This window comes from Zootoca vivipara, chromosome 6 (assembly GCF_963506605.1).
Source record: "Zootoca vivipara chromosome 6, rZooViv1.1, whole genome shotgun sequence".
NCBI lineage: Eukaryota > Metazoa > Chordata > Lepidosauria > Squamata > Lacertidae > Zootoca > Zootoca vivipara.
The window spans coordinates 6,394,617-6,417,158 of NC_083281.1; the positions used below are offsets into that span (position 1 = coordinate 6,394,617).

General features: G+C 47.8%; 1 protein-coding gene across 1 annotated transcript; it reads right to left on the reverse strand.

Moving 5' to 3' along the window:
• Positions 1–408: 408 nt before the first annotated feature.
• HNRNPM (heterogeneous nuclear ribonucleoprotein M) lies at positions 409–19,390 on the reverse strand. The gene is made up of 15 exons (XM_060275351.1): positions 19,233–19,390; positions 17,944–18,116; positions 13,235–14,095; positions 13,026–13,119; positions 12,505–12,705; positions 9,851–10,004; positions 9,248–9,297; positions 8,875–8,935; positions 7,475–7,576; positions 6,014–6,058; positions 5,563–5,637; positions 4,915–5,013; positions 3,233–4,014; positions 2,851–2,902; positions 409–1,148 (listed from the first exon to the last, which is right to left on the reverse strand). Exons 3-15 carry the CDS (start codon positions 13,261–13,263, stop codon positions 985–987), a joined length of 1,908 nt encoding a protein of 635 aa, XP_060131334.1. The 5' UTR covers positions 13,264–14,095; positions 17,944–18,116; positions 19,233–19,390; the 3' UTR covers positions 409–984.
• Positions 19,391–22,542: the final 3,152 nt, after the last annotated feature.

The following is a 22,542-nucleotide window of genomic DNA, read 5'->3' on the forward strand; positions in this document are numbered from 1 at the left end:
AACCAACCCGGACCCTACACTTGTCATCTGAGGTCCTTCTCTATGTCCCCCATCCCATAATGTTTTGGAGGGTGGCAACAAGAGAACGGGCCTTTTCTGCAGTGGCTCCCTGATTGTGGAATAGTCTCCCCAGAGGCTCGCCTTGGCACCATCATTACATGTCTCTTTACCGAGGCCCTTGGCCATTAAATAATCTATGGCCTGTGAAAGGGGGGGGGAGGAGGAGGATTGTTTATTACTATGACTATTATTCACTATGCTATCCAGTTATTCCCAGGCATGCCACCTTCAGATGGCACCATCCTGGCTCCCGGGCATCTTCATTTGGTCACCAGTGGCCAAGAGTTGCTAATTTCAAATACTGGCATGAAGCTTCTGCCCAGTGCACAGTGACAACCAACACAGGACTCTTTGTAAGCCACAAGAGAACACTTTTAATATAGACATCGACTTCATACAAGACATGTGGTTTTGGTTTGACTCATGGTCTAGTTGTACATTTTCCAAGAAAAAAAAACTAATTTTTTTCCAGACATTCACAGAAGTTTCCAGGTGGAATATTTCCCATAGGAGAAACAGATACAGAGTTATCAGCACTACTTGCCTTCTTCAGAGGGTCTTTCCAAAGAGTTTCTCTAACCAGGGAAAAGGTGGGAACAAGACTTGATAGCCACCCGCCACTGGCGTTTATTTTTAACCAAAGACATAGTGTAATTCATCTTAAAATTCAACGAGGCGACGCCACTACATAGAACCAGATTGTGCATGTTAAAACAGTTTCAATTCAAAAACAAAAGCCCAGGACAGTAAAATGGGAAAAAACAAACCTTATTTTTTAAAAAAAGGAACTGAAATTACTCCAGAAAGCAACTGAGTTGTCTTACCATCTTCACATCCAAATTTTTTAAAAAATCTCAACAAGAAAGTACAAACCCCAAGCGCTCTCCCTTCGTATTTAAAAACGCCCCTGCCAAAAAACAAAACTTAGGCATTCCTGTCAATCCGTACGTCTATCTCCCTGCCACGAAGCTGGATCCCATTCATCATACGGCAGGCTCTTTCGGCGACTTCTGGGGATTCAAATCGGACCACACCGCACCCTTTGGACTTGCCGTTCTCCATTTTGATGTCCGCATACATGACGTGGCCTGTGGGAGAAGACTTGCTTTAGCCCAGGTCTGTCCTCCTTGCCCAAACCTTTAGCACTGCATTCCTTATCAGTTATAGCTCTGCCTTATCCATTTCTGTACTGCTTCCATGTTATTTTGATACTGGCTCTTGTAGGAACGCTTTGATTTTAAGTTTGAGAGTTGGTCTGGAAGTCTGGAGCAGCAGAGAGACGCTGGCAGATAGGTCACTCTGCCTTTTATTAGCGGTACCCAAGTGATTTCCTCAAATGCTCAAGCTGTACGACTGCAAACCTGAAGCTCAGTGTTGTAGCATCTGCTTTGCATGCGGAATGTCTCAGGCTTGATCTCCAGGTAGGGCTCGGAAAGATTTCATGCCTCAAAACCCCAGAGAACCACTGTCAGTCGGTATAGACAAGGCTTTCCCAAACTTGGGTCTCCAGCTGTTTTTGAACTACAATTCCCAACAGCCCCGAACACGGATTCTGATAGCTACGGATCAGGGGTGTTGTAGTCCCAACGACAGCTGGAGACTCAAGTTTGAGAAACCCTGTTGTAGACAATATTGAGGCAGGTGGACCCTGTGCAAGGCAGCTTCCCTTGCGGACAAACTTAATCAGTGACCCCCACTCAGAGTGAAGTTTTTAGCAAAAGTCTAACCCTTCGCCCCCTCAAAATGGGAGAGCCAAGCCTTCAACGACGGGGGAAGGAAGCTGAAGTGCCGACACGAGTCAGAGAGTTGTAGCCTGTGAGCTGTGCGCGTAGCAAGCTGATTGGCAAGCTCGGCAGAGGCTCCTTTTATTAGCACAAATGCACATGTGCAGGAACACTCTGACCTTTAGGGCTTTTACATCATGAGCTGACACATATGTTTCCCCTGGTATTTTGTGAGACTTGCTCCACCACGTCATGTTCCTACCAAGTGGGAAGTGAGCCATGCCTTTCTAAAGGGAGGCAAAGGTCACAGACAGGACACGTTAGACTACTGAGAAAGCCAAAGGTGAGACTGAGGGCATGACGTGCAGACAAGCTGTAGCTTGCCGGGGGTGGGGGTGGGGAGTGTGCCTCACCCCCGAAGGTCAGGCTGTGGCCTGCCAGGTGGAAGTGTGCCTCACGCCTGGTGGTCAAACCGCAACCTATCTGCGGGGTGGGGAGGTCCGCCTCATGCCCAGTGGTCATCCCTTCAGAAGTGGCAAATCCCTCTGCCCCAATCAATGCTGGATCATACGGTAGTCAGAAGGAGGATCTACCCTCACTCAGGGGCGTCAGGCAACAATCCTGTCCCCCGAGGCGCCTCCTGGCCCCAAGTGCCTTCTCCCAACAATAGATCAGGCGCTGCTACGGGGATAAGCCTGACCACTGCATCTTTCCCACCTGCTCAATCAGAAGAGTCAGCCAACAGAAAGAGGGCTGTCCATCTTCCGGCTGACTGGATGCTTCTCCTGATTTAGCAAGTTCAAAAGCTACAAAAGATCTCTTCTCAGAGGAGAATGCATCTGCCACAAAACCTGCTCTGGGAACTCAGCAGGAAGGAACTGGAAACTGGAGGGCTCTCCCTCCCACTTGGGAAGGGGGCATGCCCGATCGAATCCTGCCTAATAGAGCAACATGGGAGGGACAACCCAGCCCACCCAACAATCCTCTCTTCCCCTGCAGGAGAATATACATAGCTTTCCTGTGTCCTTTGGGAATTTCTGGGTTGCTCCTGAATTAAGCTACTCACCACACTCATTGAACTTGTCTTTCAGCATCTTCCACGTGAAATCAAAAGGAAGCTAGGAAGGAGAGAGAAAAAGAAGTACGGTAGTCAGAGTCATCATCACAGGGACCCCCAACAACCACCCACCGGGGGGGGGGGGAGCACCACCACCCAGCAGAAGTCAAGCACCTCTCCCTTGCGAGAAAACTCAAAATGCTTTCCTACCACAATGCAGAAACTTTCCGCCCAAGACCTGCGCTACATCCAGCCACACAACCTATTGAGGTTCGAGCTATGAAACCTGCATGCTCAGTTCTGATTTCTCACAGGGCAGAGGGAGGAAAATCTACTTGGAGCACCAGCCCAAAGCTCAACCCAGTGGCTTTGCCATCTTGCCCCTACTCACATTTCTCACAAAAATCTGGCAAGCCTTCCTGGCTACACCGGCAGCAGCGGCAGGTCCTCCGGTCCCGAGGGCGCCAGCGAAGCTTCCGGCAGCAAAGTTCCCCCTGTCCATCTCCATCGTTCTCTCGAAGGTGTTCCCCATGGCGAGCCCCATCCTGTCTAGCCCTGCCCCCATGCCCTGCCCCATGGCGGGCCCCATCCTGTCCAGGTTGGTTGCGGCAGCCCCCATGCGGTCAAGACCCATCCTGTCCATGTTGCTGGCCGCAATGCGGTCCAGCCCTATCCTGTCGATGGAGGCCGCCCCAAGGCGGTCCAGCCCCGCGGGCATCCTGTCCATCACGGGGCCCATCCCTGTGGGCCCCATCCCCGCAGGGACCATGCGGTCCATGCCCAGGCCCATCCTTTCTATGCTGGAGCCCATGCGGTCCACACCGGCGCCCATGCGGTCCATGGTTGTGCCGACACGGTCCATGGCAGAGCCCATACGGTCCATGCCAAACCCTAGCCCTGTGCCCATCCTCTCCATCCCCGTCCCCATGCGGTCCAGCCCAGAGCCCATGCGGTCCATGTTGGACGCCAAGTGGTCGATCCCAAGGGGAGCCATCCGGTCCACGCCGGAGCCCATCCGGTCCAGCACCAGCCCCATCCTGTCCATCTCTGAGCCCACTCTTTCTATGCCATGCCCCATGCCCGAGGGGAGCCTATCGATGCCCGTGGCCATGCGGTCGAGGCCGGGGGCCATGCGGTCGATCGTGGGGATGCTGGCCCCGCCTCCGCCGCCACCTGCAAGAGAGAAAGAGAGGAGACACATCAGCAAAGGAAAGGCAGGAACAAGCCCTCTAGAAAGGGGCAACTCAGGAGACAGACCCAAGAACATGAACACCAATATTTAAATGACACTAACAGGTTCACCCGCAGCCGCTTCTCCCAGCAAATGATGGACTCTGGGGTTGGCTTCCTTCCAGGCCCGCAGCCCCCTTTTTAAAATTTTTATTAAATTTTCTATTTTACAATTTAAAATATTTATTGAAACCACCTTAAGATATCAATGACTTCCCTTCTCTTTCCATGGTTCACTTTGCATAACATAAATCCCTGCATATTTTACATATAAATCATTCAGTATTCCATTATTGCATCCTTCAAAACTTGTTTACATTGTTGAATTTCTCTTAGTGCTGCCCACGTTTTCAAGTGTACACAATTTCCCCCCATATATTCAATAAATGTTTTCCAATCTTCTCTAAACGTATGTTTTTCTTGTTCTCTTATTCTATATGTTAGGTCGGGCCGCAGTAGTGGCATACATAAATAACCATTTTTGACACCTGGGGATTTCCATCCGAAATATCCCCAGCAAAAAGGACTCCGCAGCCCCATTTCTCTGCCAGGCTCTGACTTGCTCCACACACTGGTGTGCTCCATCACTGGCTCACATTTTTGAACAAAACTTCAGAATACGGTGGGGTGTGCATTGTGGAGGGTGGCTGGGCAGGGAACTGACCTGGTTATCTTATCACCATCTCCTTTCTCCTTGGTTGTCAGGCTAGTAAAAACAACCAGAAATCACCCTTTCAGAGTAGAGGGGGAAGATGGCAGTGGCTGCTTTGCTGAGCACACACAAGATCCAAGTCTAAGAATGGTTTGTCACAGCTGGGAAGACACAGAGCAGGCCACACTTACCCAGGCCCCTGTCCAGGGTGTCCCCAAAGCTACGAGGCATCCCCATTTCGTTCCTCGGGAAGTCTCTTTCAAACCCGCCTCCAATCGCACGGTCCATTTCTAGAAACGAAGAGCAGTTTTTAGTCCTCTGCCAGGAGAGCGGAAAACACAAAGCCACCAGGCAAAGAAAATGCGGCTTCCCAGTCTATAGTGACTGGCAGTGGCTTCAGGCGGGGGACATTTCCAGCCCTTACTAGAGACAACAGGGAACACTCTTGAATCATGGAACTCAAGTCAGTAGAGCATGAGTCTCTTGATCTCAACGTTATGGGTTTGAGCCCCATGTTGGATGAAAGATTCCTGCACTGCAGGGGGTTGGATGAGATGACCCTTGTGATCCCTTCCAACTCAACAATTCTATGATTCTTCCACTAAGCTACAACCCATTCCCAGGAATAACACGAGTCACAGCCCATCAGCATTTGGAGGGGCCCCACATGTCCCTCATATCCCTGTCAAGACTAGGTGAATGAGACGATCAGAATCAAAGGTTTAAAGAACCTCAGAATCGATATTCAAACATATTGTGGGTTTCAGCACCATTCTCCTTCCCAAGCCCTACTAAGCGCAAAGCAGTTTAGGAAGATTTAGGAAGATCTTTTGTCTCACCGCTCATCCTGCCCAGGTTCATCCCAGAAGGGAAACGGCCCAGATTCTCCATTCCGCTGAAAGGCCCTTCCATCCCTGAATAACAACAATAAAAACAACAATGAGCAAGTTCCCAATCCCTCATGCCTTGGCAGCTAACCCATCTGTATAGGATTTGAGAGGCCACCAGGCTCAGATTTCAAGAGCTCCAATGGCTCCTTTATTTTCAGACATTAGTGGTATGAATGGGCTGGGAACTTTTGAGCTTTCCACCAGGTCAAGCCAACCCACTGTTTGACCTACTCTGGAAATGCAGTGTATGAACACATTAAATAAAAGTGTTGCAGAGATGGCTTGGGAATATGCACGGCAGAGGAACCTGCTTTGAGGTGAGGGTCGCGCTAAGTATCACCAGGACCCCACTGCAATCCTGCCACTGGACACCAGTTCCGGCCCCATTTCCCCTACTTACCTCCCATTTTGTTCATTCCAAAGCCCAAGCCTTCTATGCCCATTCCTAAAAATGTAGGAAGAGAACAGACGAGTGGAAATTAGAACCTATGACAGCATTAAGATTCAGAGGGCTGATCTACCTGACCTGGTATTGTCTGCTGTGGGTTGGCAGCAGCTTCCTAAAGTTCCAGAAGCAGAAAGCAGTCTTTCCCCACTGCACAATCCCTTCCCTGGAGACATAAGGCCAAAAGTCTTCTTCCTTAGTCTAGCATCCCATTTCCCACTGATTATTCTTGGAAAGAGGACATGAGGATTAACAGTCGCTGCGGCAACCCAGTCAGAGGGGCGGGGTAAAAATAATAAAATTGTTATTAGCGTTATCAGTGGCTGGTATTTGGGGGCAGACTGCCTCTTGCTCCTGCAGGCTGCATACAGTCACCATGCTGAACAGTCACAGGTTACTGTTCTCCACAATGTGTTGGGTCTCCCTTCCTGGGCCATTGCCACTCCTGTGGGAGTGGATTATCTAAGTGGTGTGTGAAGAAAATCAAAATCATTTCCAGTGTGTTTCTGGACAGCAGGGACACAGGCGGGTTGCTTGCTCTCGATTTAGGCTCAGGCACCCTCTTTACTCCAGAGAGATAAAACTTGTTTGGGACAAACAAGGCGGCGCCAACAGTTCTCAAACAACAGATGATCAGATGATGCTGGACGACAACTTCCTTTGTCCTTTTCCATTGGCCATGCTGGCTAGGTCTAGTAGGAGCTGAGAGTCTAAGCCAGCGTTTCTCAACCGCTGTTCCGCGGCACACTAGTGTGCCGCGAGACGCTGGCTGGTGTGCCGCGACGTGCGGCGGCGAGAAGGGCGATTTGCATTGTCACGTGCCTGGCGACCGCCAATAAACATCGCTGACCCTCCGGAAAGCAATATTTGGCAAGTGTTTCTTACAGTCATAATTATAATATAGGGCGGCACAGAGTTAATTTTTTAAACTTTTTTAATGGTGGTGTGCCTCGTGATTTTTTTCACGGAACAAGTGTGCCGTGGCCCAAAAAAGGTTGAGAAACACTGGTCTAAACACACCTGAAAGGCCAGCTTCCCCCTATATCTGCCATATGGGGAAGAGCAGATTTAGCCCAATCAGATGCTGCTGGATTATTGTCCAATATTGTGATATCAGTTTCATTAATTTTTGACCTGGCAACAGACCACGAATCATGATGCGTGTATGATGCAAAAATCACAATGCGGGAGAAACCGCGAAGCCAGCCAATGCCTCTACACAGCTACATCCTTATTTGAGACATTGTGATGTATCGCGATGTTTAGCTGGTGATTTATCACGGAGTTTGAAAACCAACTCCATCCTTATTTCAGACACCAGGATAGACCAGCACAGGAATCATGAGATCCAGAAACGTGACAGAACGCTAGAGGAGACAGCAAAGGAAAGAGACCGGCCCCCAGTTCCTCGCTCACCTCCAGGTCCCAGGTTGCCCATGCCCAAACCCTTGTTCAAATGGTTTGCATCAATAGGTATTCCTCCTGGCCCCAGTCCCATGCCAATGCCTCCGAGTCCATCTGCAAAAGGAGAGAGGTTGAAAAACCAGCAATCAGTATCAGTGTGTCCCCATCCCTGGAAAGAGAAGCCAGACTAGCTCCCTCCTTGTTGCCCTTGTGTTAGCAAATGGAAACCTTGTCCCAACGGGCTTTTGGTAACTGACCGCTTTAAATGAAACAGCTGGTGCTGTGCTGTTTTTCTTGTAACTATTGGTGTGTTTAAAACAGTGTATGTATGTATGTATGTATGTATGTATGTATGTATGTATGTATGTATGTATGTATGTATATATATATATATATATATATATATATATATATATATATATATATATATAGCTTTAGTTCCCCTTCATGGATCACTGCCTTCTCGTGGCAAAGGGGCTTAAATAACTCAGAGAAGCTATGAGCTATGCCGTGCAGGGCCACTCAAGATGGACAGGTCAGAGCTGAGAGTTTAGAATAAATGTGATCCACCTGGAGAAGGAACTGGCAAACCACACCAGTATTTTGCCAAGAAAACTCCATGGACATGAAAAAGGGGAAGCTTTGAGAAGTGAGTTTCCAAGGGAAGGTCTGGTTCATGGGGTCACAGAGAGTTGAACACGACTAAGACAACAAAACAACATAGCTTTAGTTGGTTTTTTATTTGTTTTTCTGCATTTTAAGCCAGTTTTAAGCCATTACTGGATATGCATAAGTGGGGTTTTCGCTGAGCTCATGGCAGAAGCTTCTATGTACGTGTGCCAGAAATGGAGGGGGAGACTAGGAATCTGGAACGTGACTGGGAGGCAGCAAGGAGGAGGAAGACTCAAGGAAAGATAGTCGTGGGGGGCAGAAAGAGAGAGATGCAGGAAGATAATGGGCTGCAAAATAAAGCTGCTGGCTCCCCTGAATATTCCTCAGAGAGGAGAGAGAGAGAGAGAGAGAGAGAGAGAGAGAGAGAGAGAGAGAGAGAGAGAGAGAGAGAGAATGCAGGAAGATATGGCCTGCAAGTTAATGAAAGGACAGCTCTCCCCTGGGGCTCCCCTGACCATACCTCAAGTCTCCACAGGGTGCCACGGCACACCGCTTGACAACCAATGTTGCATACTAATCTTAACGTGCCCAGACAGCACGGCCTATTGACCATCAGAATTTAACTTTTCCAGTGGAAAATATTTTCAGCAGGAGAGCAGGCAAATTTCCCTCGAAAATACATTCCAGTTTCCCTGATGACAAGAGCACACTGTTCCACAGGGCAGGTGTGCAAGCAACTTCTCACAACGTGGCGCAACACAGCCATTTAACCTCGTGTATCCTTTTGTGGAGATACTTACGAGGAAGCTGCTGGGGCCGCTCCGGAGGGAAGAAGTCCCCTTTCGGCAAGGCTCGCTCATCCTGAAATATTAGATGCCAAGATCAAATACAAAGCCAGATGCAGCAGAAACTTAACTGAGGCATTCAATTTTGTACGCAACTGTGGAACGCCCTTCCACCAAATGAAAAACAGATAAAACAGACTTTTGAAGGCAGCCCTGTATAGGGAAGCTTTTAATCTTTCATGTTTCCCCCCTATTTTGCTGGACTGTAGGGCTGGCAAAATATTGCGATGTTGGAAGCCAGTATCACTCAGTGTGTCTGTGGCATATACATAATATATGGTATATAAGCATGTCATATAAATATTAAAATTATTATTATTAAACTTACCATCTTCACATGCATTGGCCTATCAAACAGCAGCTGGCCATTGAACATGGCTGTGATTTGGGTCAAGGAGCGTATGTCATGGATTAGCTCAATAAGGCCCTGAAGAGATGGCCCCTGCAAGCGTTTTGTTTAGTCTGACCAGATCCACCACCTCCTCCAACCAACAGCTGCCAAAGCATGACACTCAAACCATGAGTCTATCGGCAGAAGCCATCAACCTTTTGGGGGCCCATGGGGCCTTCTCCTCTAGGCATCTCCTACATTCCCCACCCCACATCTACACTGCTCAAGGTCTGGGTCAAAGTGAGATTCACTGGAATCAAAATGAAAGCTCTTGAATTTGCATGACTCCCAGCCTTTTTTGGACTACAGCATGGCCCATCATCACTAGCTAGCACGACCAGTGGTCAAAAATGATGGGAGTTGTAGTCCAAAAACAGCTAGGGACCCAAGTTTGGGAAACCCAGCTTCGTTAAGGTTGGGACAGAGGTGAACCACCAGCATCTCCACCCAAAATCCCATAGATTATTCCCTGGATGTATGTGCAACAATTCTGCAACTTGTGCCCCCCTCGACTATCACCCCACCTCCAGAAAAAGATACAAATTGCCTGAACAGCTTCAATAGCCTGCTCAAAAGTCACTGTGCCGATGCCCCGGCTCTTGCCGTCTTTGTCTTCCAGGATGTCTGCCCGGACCACAACGCCAGCCATGCTGAACACCTCCTTCAGCTTCTTCCAGCCAACTTTGTAATCCAGCTGCAGGAGGCGAGGAAGAACAGTTAGTATTTGTACAAAAATGTATTTTACAAAGAACATATTGCATTGGGCGAAAAGGAAACCTATGTAATGTAATGTAATGTAATGTAACAGCTGCAAATCTTGCGACTCCAATTAAGGTCACAGGAATGCTGAATCCGTTGCCTTGACCGTTTGTCAACGCCCTATAAAAGTGAGTATCTATGTGTCTGAGGTAGTGATGGGCTGGGGGCTGGTTGGTTCTTTTGCCGTTGTTTTGTTGAGCATGGAGACACTGTCTGGGAGGAGGTGGTGAGGCCAGAGAAGCTATAATTTATGAACTGCTTCAAAGGAGTTTTAGAAGCAAGAACCAAAAAGACCCTCTCTTGGGCTCAAGGGAGAGAAACACATTGTACAGTGGTACCTCCAGTTGCGAATGGGATCCATTAGAGAGGTCCGGCCACATCCTGAGGAATTCGCAACCAAAGGTGCCGCTTCTGCCCATGGTGCGGTTTAGCACTTCTGCGCATGTGTGCACAGCGAAACCCGGAAAAAAACTTCCGGGTTTGCCGCGTTCGCATCCTGGAAGATATGCAACCAGAGGTGTGCGTATCTCGAGGTACCACTGTATTAGACTCGATATGCATAAATACTGTTGTGTTGTTGTTGTTTAGTCATTTAGTCGTGTCCGACTCTTCGTGGCCCCATGGACCAGAGCACGCCAGGCACTCCTGTCTTCCACTGCTTCGCGCAGTTTGGTCAGACTCTTGTCTGTAGCTTCGAGAACACTGTCCAACCATCTCTTCCTCTGTCGTCCCCTTCTCCTTGTGCCCTCCATCTTTCCCATCAGGTTCTTTTCCAGGGAGTCTTCTCTTCTCATGAGGTGGCCAAAGTCTTGGAGCCTCAGCTTCAGGATCTGTCCTTCCAGTGAGCACCCAGGGCTGATTTCCTTCAGAATGGAGAGGTTTGATCTTCTTGCAGTCCATGGGACTCTCAAGAGTCTCCTCCAGCACCATTAATTCAAAAGCATCAATTCAACTGCCAACAAAACTCCATGGACAAAGACAACAGGCATAAATACTACTGCTCATTAATAGCCGCCATCCTGCAAAGCATCATCCTCAAAGTCTTGTGTGTGGAGTCTACTTCATCGCTAGGGGTTCGTGGGTGAAACCACTGTATCGCTCTGCACGACTCAGAAGAATGGCTAACAAAAACTCAGTGTTTAAGCGACGGCAGAAGAGTGACCTTTAAGGTGAAAAGCCCACAGAAGGACTAAGAGTTAGCCTTGTATCTCAGGATCAAGAGCTGGGTTTTCACTATCATTCAAAAATATCTCTGAGCAGACTGAACCACTACACAGCATACACAGGAAGCTCAGCTGTGTTAAAACCACCCACAAAACCTGTTTCACATAAAGCAGGCATAGGCAAACTCTGGCCCTCCAGATGTTTTGGGACTACAATTCCCATCATCCCTGACCACTGGTCCTGTTAGCTAGGTATGATGGGAATTGTAGTCCCAAACATCTGGAGGGCCGGAGTTTGCCTATACCTGACATAAAGGAACAGCTCTCAAGCGGCATTTTTACTGCATTAAATTAAGAGCTGACCAAGCTAAGTTAACCCATTAGCTGGAAGAGTCCCCTGGGCACAAAATTAAGACACACCTCCCACACCTCACCCTGCCTTTTATATGGAGTAGGCAATGCTGCTTTTGAGAATCAGAAGAGCTCTCTGTTCCCACAATTTGTTATGGTGGTATATTATTGTAAACAAGTAGACCTTGATGTGTCCCTTTCCAACATACTCCATTCCACCCACCCACCCAGTCAGAATGCCATTAGGTTTCTCTCTCGCTCTGATCTTTTTTCCCTCCCCCCCCACACCAAGCAGCTCTGGGGCAGCGCCGACGATAAAACCATACACACTACTTTGCAAAGCCAGGGATCTCAAACAGTGGATGGTTCTGTTTTGGAGACATAAGGATCCAAACATGAAAGGGGTGGGGGTGGGGGAGACTCTGTAGGATTAAATAGTTTGCTTGCTTTTTCCTCTATTCTCCCCATCTCTTCTCTCTTTTCTGTTGTATCTATTAGGGAGGGGTAGGGATTGCCATGCTTCCACATCTCTATACATCACTTAGCAAATGCTAGATGCTTTAAAAAAAAAATCAGTAGGCGTGTGGGGGTTCAGTGCAAGGCCTCTTCCGCCCCTCACCATCATTTTGGTCAAGAAGGAAAGCAGAGGAGGGGGTAAGAAAATACACTCAAAATATCCACACTCAAAATATCCTGCTTCATACAGGCAAAGGCATGTTAAGATGTTCAACTGCCCTGATGCCAGGGCTATAACATCTCCTAAGCAAATGCAAGATGCAAAAAATTCAAGAAGCGGCCCCTGCCTAAGGACTGTGAAATCACCAGGCTCCTTAAGGGAGAAAGCCTGAGAATGCGCTACCAAGGTCTGACAACGCTGATGACATGGTGCACAAGCAAAGACAAGACAAAGGGGCCACTCACATTGGCCACAAAGACCGTGCTCCCAAGCCTGCCTGCCTGCAGGGCATGAATGATCTCGTTGGGGATGTTTGGGTTATTGAGGATGCTGGGAGGGATGTTGATCATCCCAGGGCCGCCGGGACCAGGGCCGATCCCCATCCCGCCACCAGTTGCAGCCATGGCCTTCTGCACAGCTCTCCTCACATGCTCTCCATCAGGATCCTAGGACAGAAAAGGGGAGGGGTTAGGCAAGCTCTCATCCTGCAGAGCAGCTGGGAAGCCAACTGTCTAAGAAAGGGAAGCATTCGTGCTCAACCTTCATGCTGGCAGAATAACTTCCGATGTAGGCAAGAGCACTGAATCATGTGAGACCTGGCAGGGGAAAGTGATACAGCCCAGACACAGGTTGCTCAGCACTTATGAGAACTATCCTGCGGCACAATTTTTTTTTGGGGGGGGGGAACCCCCTCCACTACATTGTCTTATGGAACCGAGCCAGGGCAGGGGGAGAGACAAGGCAGCTGCAGCCTCCACAGGCTCACCTCCTTCACTTTCAAGGGCCGCCCACTGAGGCTGTGCTTGTTGAGAGCCTCCACAGCCTTCTTCATGCTCTCTTCCATCTTGAACTCAACAACACTGCAGGGGGGAAAGAAAAAAGAAACCCAAACAGAATCACAAAGGGCTCCCGGATGTCACCCACGCGCACCTGTTCCATGCCCAGTTGCTACAATAAGGTGGTTCAGCTACTTACGCACATCCCTTTCGACGTGGAAATTTCATGTCAGGCAGAGAGGAGCAGAGTGGGAAGGAAAAGGAACAGGTCAGTAAAGAGCCAAATGAGCTTAAGATATTTAAAAAGGATACTTGTTTGTCTTTACAGTCGTTGAGGTCAAGATTTTGCTGTTTTAACAAGCAACAGAACTATTTACCTGCATTCTAGAAGCTACATGGCTAGGGTTGACGCAAAAGGAGTAATGATATGCAGACAAGACTCCCAACCTCTCTCAGAGACGTCACTCTTTGAGCTCCTACTTGCCTCTAGGACATCCAACCTCTAGCCACTCTACCCCCAAAAGAAATCAGCCTTCAGGGAAGATTCTGAAACTACCTTCCACTGAACTGAAAAGCAATGGACGCCTGCAACAGCTATCTTCATTTTTTACATTTAGACACAGACTGCCATGGAGTTCTGACATTTATGCAACCTCTCTCTTCCACACCGAGTTTACAAAGGTCAGCAACGAGAACCACGAGAAACATTTAAGCTAAGGATTTGGACGTTCATGTACCAGTAAAGAAAGTACACAAGGACCCATGCGTAAGTCATACAGCCAAACACCAAAGGAGGGCAGCAGAGGGTTGCTGCTGGGTCTAACATGCCCCATGTCCACCTCCTCCCCCCCACACCAAGCAGCTCTGGGGCAGCGCCGACGATAAAACCATACACACTACGCATCCCAACTTCATTTGGTTCCACACCATTAACAGTTACATTATTTATCATTTATTTTTTGGTCATGTAGTAAAAATCCACGGAAGAAATTCTCTCGGAGACTTACCCTTGACTTTCCTTCAGCGTCCATTAAGAGCTCCACGTATGTTACCTCACCAACTACAAATGAGATTCCAGACGGTACATAGACCAAGGGAGAAAGCCAAGAAAACAAGGGGGATTTAGAACAATCGTCAACAACCTTATATGGAGCCTTTGCCTTATTAAAAGCCCAGGAACACTCCACATTTGCTAGTCCACCGCAACTTGGCGTTACAGGTGTGTGATACATATTAAACCAGAGTCAAACACATATCCTTGATTTCCTCGTACTAGGTTACCATGCCTTTCAGTTTCCCTCAGGTTTTGATGTCCGTTCATCTCTGGGGAGAGATGGAAACCTCGCATGGGCTATTGTCACCCTCTTTAGCCAAACACTCGAAACTACAGTAATTAACGCTTAAGAATATTAAGAAGGGCCCTGCGGGATCTAATCCAGCACCCTGTTCCCAGGTTGGCCAACCAGACAGATGCCTATGGGAGGCACACAAACAGAGCCACTCTCCCCCAATAGTGGAGGCAGCTTTTATAGTACCTGTTGGCAGCCTGATCCTCCACTTGTCTAATCCTCTTTTAAAGGCACCCAAGTCGGTGGCGATCACTGCCTCTTGCAGGAGGAAATTTAATAGCTTAACCATGTGCGAGGAAGCCCTTTCTTTTGTCTGTCCTGAAATCTTCCCACATTAAGCTTCACTGGATTACTCCTAGTTTTAGTGTTATGAGACAGGGAGAAAACGTTTTCTCTATCCATTTTCTCCGCACAATGCATCATTTTAGACACTTCTATCTTGCCCCCTTACTTGCCTTTTCTCTATATTGGAATGCCCCTTCCCCATAGGGGAGTTTAGATTCTATTTAACCTGGTTGATTTTTTTCTACTCCCAAGTTGCCCCTGAAAAAAAAAATCAGGATTCTATTTATGCCATGTGGCTCCTGCCTGCCCTGCTTCAAAAACTTGAATTTACAGGCATCTCCTACTTTTCCTCAAAGGAGCTACAGATAGTGCAAAAGGGTTTGCACTTCAACCTGACTCCTCTCAGCCAACTAGTACAACACACTAGCCCTTCCCACTTCCACATTTCTTTCTCCACAGTGACCAGATGCGAGTTTTACAATACAGATTTTGCTCTGTGCCTCTTTTCAGCAGTCGAAAAACCTGCAATTCTGGTTTCTGCCAGTTGCTGCTGCTCCCACTGAGGCTGGGTTAAAATAAGCGTCGTGGGGTGTGTGTGTGTGAGGGAAATACTACACTTTATGCTAGAAAGCATGTAATCTTCTTAAATTTTTGGGCTGAACTTCATAGCCCCAAACCCATTCCTCCCAAACACCGTCCTAAGAGAGAGGTCAGGTCCCATCCCACAAGGTGTCTAACTCTAGACCACATCACTTTGCCAAAGCTCTTCTGAGTCAACTCTGGGTCAGCATCTGAAAGTAGCCAGGCGACAGTCGCATTTTGCAACTGGCACCGGGCCTTTTGTGACTGAATGGAGCTGTCCAGGCACCACTTTTGAAGCCTAGTATCCCAGGTGCAGTAGGACCCAGGTGGCGCTGGTGGGACCCAGGTGGCGCTGTGGTTAAACCACTGAGCCTAGGGCTTGCTGATCAGAAGGTCGGCGGTTCGAATCCCTGTAACGGGGTGAGCTCCCGTTGCTTGGTCCCAGCTCCTGCCAACCTAGCAGTTCGAAAGCACGTCAAAATGCAAGTAGATAAATAGGAACCGCTACAGCGGGAAGGTAAACGGCGTATCCATGTGCTGCTCTGGTTTGCCAGAAGCGGCTTTGTCATGCTGGCCACATGACCTGGAAGCTATATACCGGCCAATAATGCGAGATGAGTGCGCAACCCCAGAGTCGGTCACGACTGGACCTAATGGTCAGGGGTCCCTTTACCTTTATCTCCACCTGCCTGTCCTGGTGAATAATCCAGTTCCCAGGAACCACATGGCTTCTAGCTTTTGTATCCTATTGCTCTGTGTACTGAATTAGGTGGAGGAATATCAAGAACACTGGCATAAAATTAAATAAAGAAAAGGATAACATACCACACACCTGTAACGTTAAGTTTCACCAACAAGTGATAAAACTGAAATGACTTCACCGAGAGGACACCATTAAAAACATTTCAAAGAGAGGCATCCAAAACACACCAGGTGAGATCTGAACAGACCACAACACTTAAAGTCTTCTAAACCATACTTACTGGCACCAAAGATGCCTCTGGAGAGTTACTATTGTTAAGGGCTTTATACATCCCATGGTTGTTGAGTGATGGAGCAGCAGTCTGTCACCTCAGTTTAGCTGCTGCTCCTAAACCTAAACCTGGGGGCCCTGTAATACTTACATACAAAAACCCAGAATGCTAACCGTTTTTAGAGCCACATTCCTAGTTCTTGGAACTATGGTGACTTGCATCGAGAGTAATTAATTTGGACTGCCTTAAGCAATCGTTTTTCGTGAATGGGACTGAGAAAAAAAGCAGCTTTAAGTGATGCCAGATTAATCAACTCTGGGCTGCAGTCACAAAACCCAAGAACGCTCTCGTCTGTACATAACACACTAAGCTATCTGCAGAGAGAATGAAGAAGATTTCTCTTTTTTTCCTCCCGGGATCACCTGCCAGGATAAGCAGTTGAGCAGAGCAACAAGAGGAAAAGCAGTCCCACGTTAAGATTTTGGCATCCATGCGAGCTGAAGGAAAGGCCGAAACACACAAGCTCAGCGTAGGGCTTGCAGTGGGACACATCTATGAACACACACGTTCCTATTCACCAATATTTCACGCACGGCGTAGATCAGTAACTGTCATGTTCCAAAGCGGCGTTCCATTCAATGTAACGAAACCATAGCTGGAAGGAGGACCGGACAGTTAGCCTGTAAATCCACCATATGTTGAAAGCTACTGAGATCTCTGGGGCTACCAACACACACCACACTGAGTGTTGACATGTTATGTGTGAATGGGCCACACAACCCTAACAGGGTTGTGCATGTCATCCCCATTTGCCTCAAGGGGAACCTTCCCTGCACTTCCTCAGGCTCATAAGCATGTTAGCCATCGTTCTCCACTTTAAGCCACGGGGACCCTAAGCTTCAAAGTACGTGACCCAAATTTATTTCCCAATTTATAATGTGTTTACAGAGATGCCCTCCAGGAGGATGGATTCCCCCCCCCTTATTTCCCACCTAAATATTTGCTCTGTAGCTCATTATTTGGCTGTGAACAGATTATAGTTTGGTTCAAATTCTGTGTTGACTTTTTGGATGAAAAATATGATTGGGGGGGGGGAGTTCTTTATTTGAAACGTGGTGGAATCACTTCCTTTGACCAAATTTCCTTCAGAACTGCAAATCTTTGTAAGGATTTAGGTTGACAAATCTATGACCAGCATGGAGGTGCCAATCAAGTCACCCTTTTGCAAGACGAAAAGGGAAAAGTTGGGGGGGGCAGCCCATCCTCCTTCGGAGTTCACTCTTAAACGGTCCTGGATATTCAACAACGAAAGCAAGATTGCATCAACCAGGATGAAGGCTGCTTTCCTTCTCCTCAGCAGCAAAACGTGTCCAGACCCATGAAAGGCTTCAAAAGCATTTCCAATATTTGAAAAAAAAAGCTCACACCAGGCCCTGATAGAAGTCTCGCCTCTTCCAAGGGACTGCAAAGACTCTTTTGCTCTGAAGCCTTCTAGACAATGCCAAACACCTGCACACACAGGAAGCTTCCTGTGAGGGCACAGCAGCTAGCATGCACCATCAGGAGAGCCTGTCCTCAAAAAAACCCCTTGCTTCTTCAACATACCTACAGCTACCCAGAATCACCTCTGGAACGCTCCTAAGCTTCAGAAGGAGGAAAAATTAATGCCATGGGAAAGGGCGCAACGTTGCAGCTCAGGCATATGCAGAGCTGTTTACCTTTCTCTTTGACTAGATCTTTGAGGTACTGCCACTTCACATCGAAGGGGATGTTTGTAATGAAGGCTCGATATCTTTTCGAAGGGCTGGCATAGGGCTCAAAGCGACTCCCTCCTCCACGCTTGGCACTTTTCTCCTTCCTTTTCTCGTTCTGGTTTGGCCGTTCGCCTTCACTGCAAAGAAAGAAAAGAGGCCTACTTTAGAAGTTACCCAGCTCAAACCCTTCCAGCATTTAGCACCCAAGGCAAAAATAAAAAAAATTGGGGGGTGGGGTACACACACACACACACGGTATATTAGTACAGTGGTACCCCTGGTTGCGATCGGGATCCGTTCCAGAGGTCCGGCCGGATCACAAGGTTCACAACTCCTTGAAAGATTCCATCAACGGTGCCTCCGAAAAAATTTACACATCACTTGGGAAGACAGGCGAACTAATATTAGTGTACTGGAAGAAGCAAAGATTCTTCAACATCCTTCGTTGGACTGGTCATGTTGTGCGGATGCCTGATTGTCGTCTTCCAAAGCAACTACTCTATTCTGAACTTAAAAATGGAAAGCGTAATGCTGGTGGCCAACAAAAGAGGTTTAAAGACTGTCTCAAGGCAAATCTAAAAAAATGTAGTATAAACATTGACAACTGGAAAACACTGGACTGTGAGCGCTCCAGTTGGAGAACAGCCTGGACCAAAGGTGTCATGGGCTTTGTAGACATTCAAACTCAGGACGAAAGGGAGAAACGTGCTAGGAGAAAGGCACACTTGGCAAATCAACACCGGGATCAACTCCTGCCCGGAAACCAATGTCCCCACTTCCTTCTTCCTTGCAGAGAGAGATATTTGAGGTAAATTTGGGAGAGTCAAAACGGCTTTAGAATTGCTCTCCTGTACCATTTCAGACACGTGCCCTGTACATTTATACCTCAGAATTCTTATAACAATATTACTATTTTTTACGGAAAAGCTCAACGACTTCTCTGCAAAGACCCATCCCTCTTGGCCTCCCCTCTCTCCCCCCCCCTCCCAATTTCTCTCTCTACTTTTCCTTTCGCGGATTTGGCGGGCGAAGCCAAGCCAGGCCTTCGCTTCCAGATGGGCCCGACTAGATGGCCCTCGTGGTACCCCCTTACGGTTCCACTTCAGCCGAGTGGCAGAGACAACAGAATTGGGGAAAATTCCTCCGTTCCCGGATGTGGTGCGTCCACCCCGTGAGGAAAGGTAGATGTCTTTTTTCTTTTCTGAGGCGGTCCTCGACCGGCCCGCCGCCGCCTCCTCTTTCTCCACACGTACCTCTTGGGGACGCCATCCCCAACGCCGTTGCCAGCCCCGTTGGCCGCCGCCATCCCTCCTCCGGCCAAGGCCCCGGGCTCCGCCATCTTGGCGCCGCCCTCCGAAACCGCCGCCGCCACAGCCACCGCCGCCATTTTCTGCTCCTTCTCAGCCTGCCGCCCGCGCGAACTACTGCGCATGCCTCGCCTTTGCGACGTCACTCTTTCTTTTTCTCCCTCCCGCCGCTGTTCCTCCTCAGCCAATAAGTAGGAAAGCCTACTGTACTCGCCGGAGCCACGCCCCCTTTACCCCTCATTCAAAAGCCACGCCCCCTCTCCGCCTCCTCATTGTCCTCGAGAGAGCCGCTCCTCCTCCTCCTTAGAGCCACGCCCCTTCTTCTAACGATTCTCGAGATAGCCACCCCTTCCTCCCGGGGGCCACGCCCTTCTTCTCATTCTCTTCGAGAGCCACGCCCCTCCTTCTCAGTCCTCGAGAGATAGCTACGCCCTCTCTCCAGAAACCTCTCCCCCCACTGCTGCTTCGCTACTTTGATAGGAAAGACAGTAGAGATAAGGAAATTATAGAGCGGCAACGCAGACCGGACTTCCGGTATTCTTTTCCCGCAGCCAAAGGCCTTTGAGAAACTTCAATTCCCGTCGTCCTCCCTCTCTAGGGATGACGGGAGTTGTAGTTCATGAAATATCCGGGCCTAGCCGCCTACGATAACTCTCTTCGACGCAAGGCGGCCAACCTCGATGATTGATGTGCGGTACGGAGCCAGAATCCATGAAGGGGCGGGCCTTTACCCGCAAATCTCTATAAGAGGAAAACGAGAAGGCCGCTCTGCCGGCTGGGTATCCATGGCAACGCGGGGGGCGGAGCCAGCAGAGGGCCGCTCTGCCCCTCCAGTCTCTATGCTGCCCTGTGACCACAGCAGCCAAAGGAGTTTGAACTTTAGCCGCTCTACCTAATGAAAGGAGGAATGTGCCATTTTAAAATAATTTAAAAATAAAAAAATCAGCAAACTTAAAGGGTGCAGTTCTTTTTACTTCTTCACTTTCTCCCTTTTTTATTTGTGAAAAAATATTATTATAATGCATTTACAAACATATAAAAACATAAAACCCAAAGAACTAAAACCGATAAAAAGTTAAAAGAAATCTATTCGGTTTTTTTGAAACTTGCCGTTGCCATTTTTCTAACCGCTGCAGAGGGTTGGGCTGGATGACCCTTGGGACCTCTTCCAACTCTTCGATTAAAATGTTCAGGGGATTGATTTTGGGCACCCTGGAGAACCAGAAACCCAAAAAAACAAATTTCCTGGGTGATACATTGTCGGTCACGACTAGACCTAATGGTCAGGGGTCCCTTTACCTTTACCTTACATTGTTTGGGACCCAGGTGGCGCTGTGGTTAAACCACTGAGCCTAGGGCTTGCTGATCAGAAGGTCAGCGGTTCGAACCCCTGTGACGGGGTGAGCTCCCGTTGCTCGGTCCCAGCTCCTGCCAACGTAGCAGTTCGAAAGCAAGTCAAAAATGCAAGTAGATAAATAGGAACCGCTACAGCGGGAAGGTAAACGGCGTTTCCGTGTGCTGCTCTGGTTTGCCAGAAGTGGCTTTGTCATGCTGGCCACGACCTGGAAGCTGTACGCCGGCTCCCTCGGCCAATAATGCGAGATGAGCGCGCAACCCCAGAGTCGGTCACGACTGGACCTAATGGTCAGGGGTCCCTTTACCTTTACCTTACATTGTTTCTTTTCCCCACCCTTCCCAAGACATCTCTTCCCGTTTTGTCAGAAAAGCTTTTCTCTCTCTCCCTTTTGCATTGAGAAAGGTTTCCTTTGCAAAAGCAGCTCTCAATAGGCAGAAGTAGGGAGATAATGCAGCCGTCCATTCATTTGTTATTATTTAAAAACCACCTTTATCTTCCAAGGATCTCGAGATGGTATCCATGGTTCTCGTCCCTGTGAGGTAGGTTAGGCAACTGACTCCAAGGTCAGTCAATGAGCTTCATGGCTGAGTGGGGATTCGAACCTGGCTCTCCCAGGGCCTAGTGCAACACTAGCCATATCTCACCTCGAGATACTAAGGAAATCAGAGCACAGGGTATGTATAAACCCCTTGCAGGTTCAAACTCCAGGAATCCACAACAGCTCTGTATTATTATGTCAGAAAATCACACCTTTAGGGTGCCAGGAAACCCAAACGTATTTGGATGATGTGGAATACCAAAATGGCTTATTACGCAGGAATGGTGATGTGAAATTGACAGGAGGCTGAATCAATCCTCTGGAAAGCCACTCAGCCTCCATATTTCCTCACCTTTAGAAATTCAAGTGCTTGGCACACATCCCTTTTGTAAATGAAATGGTTTCTAAATACAGGTACTGTCTTTTCTGAACCAGACGATCAGGTGGTGTGTTTTTTTAATTAATCCCAGAAAATGATCTTAGGTGAATCTCTTTGCAAGTAAGAGCGAAACATCGTGAGTCAATAGGACAATAGTTTATATTTAATTTAATTTGTTTTACTGGTGATTTGTTAATCACTGTATGACTTATTTTGTATTTGTGATGTCCTATTTTGTTCTATCATACCTACCTGTAACTAGAACTATGTTCTATCATGTTATTCTTATTTATTGTTTGTAAGCCATTTTGGGGTTCATTTGAATGAAAATCAGCATGGAAAGGTAAGAAATCAAATCCAGGTCAAAGGAGCGGTAGTTGATGGTTTTTTTAGACATTAACATGTAATTAAAGCCAAGAAACCTACCTGGCAGCGGAAAAAGTATAAAACCATGCTACCTTTTCACTTCTGCAAGATTGGCCCTGCTGCAGCAATATTAAAAGATGCCCTTTTCCTTCCTCAAGGGATTTTTGTCTGAAATGGTCTATGTCCTTTTATTTTGGTAAATTTCCCACCTGGAAAACAGACCTTGAGAAGTGAGAAGTGAGAAATTTCCCACCTGGAAAACAGACCTTGAGAAGTGAGAAGTGAGAAATTTCCCACCTGGAAAACAGACCTTGAGAAGTGAATTTTTAAAATTGTTAGGTGCACCCTAAATAATATACCGTAGTTCCACAAAAATCCACACACTAAAATTCCTACACAGTTAACCCGATTTCTGCTTGTAACATTTTTTAACAGGGTTTTTATGGTATGCACCAGTTGCTGTAAACTGCTCTGGGGTTTTTTGGGTTGTTGTTTTTAATGAATTACCACTATTAATGAAACTTAAGTTAGGCATGTTCATTCATTTCCATGCGTCTGCTTTTTGAGTAAACCCTTCTTGGATACACCCAAAGTCTTAGGATATGTGCCACTATAA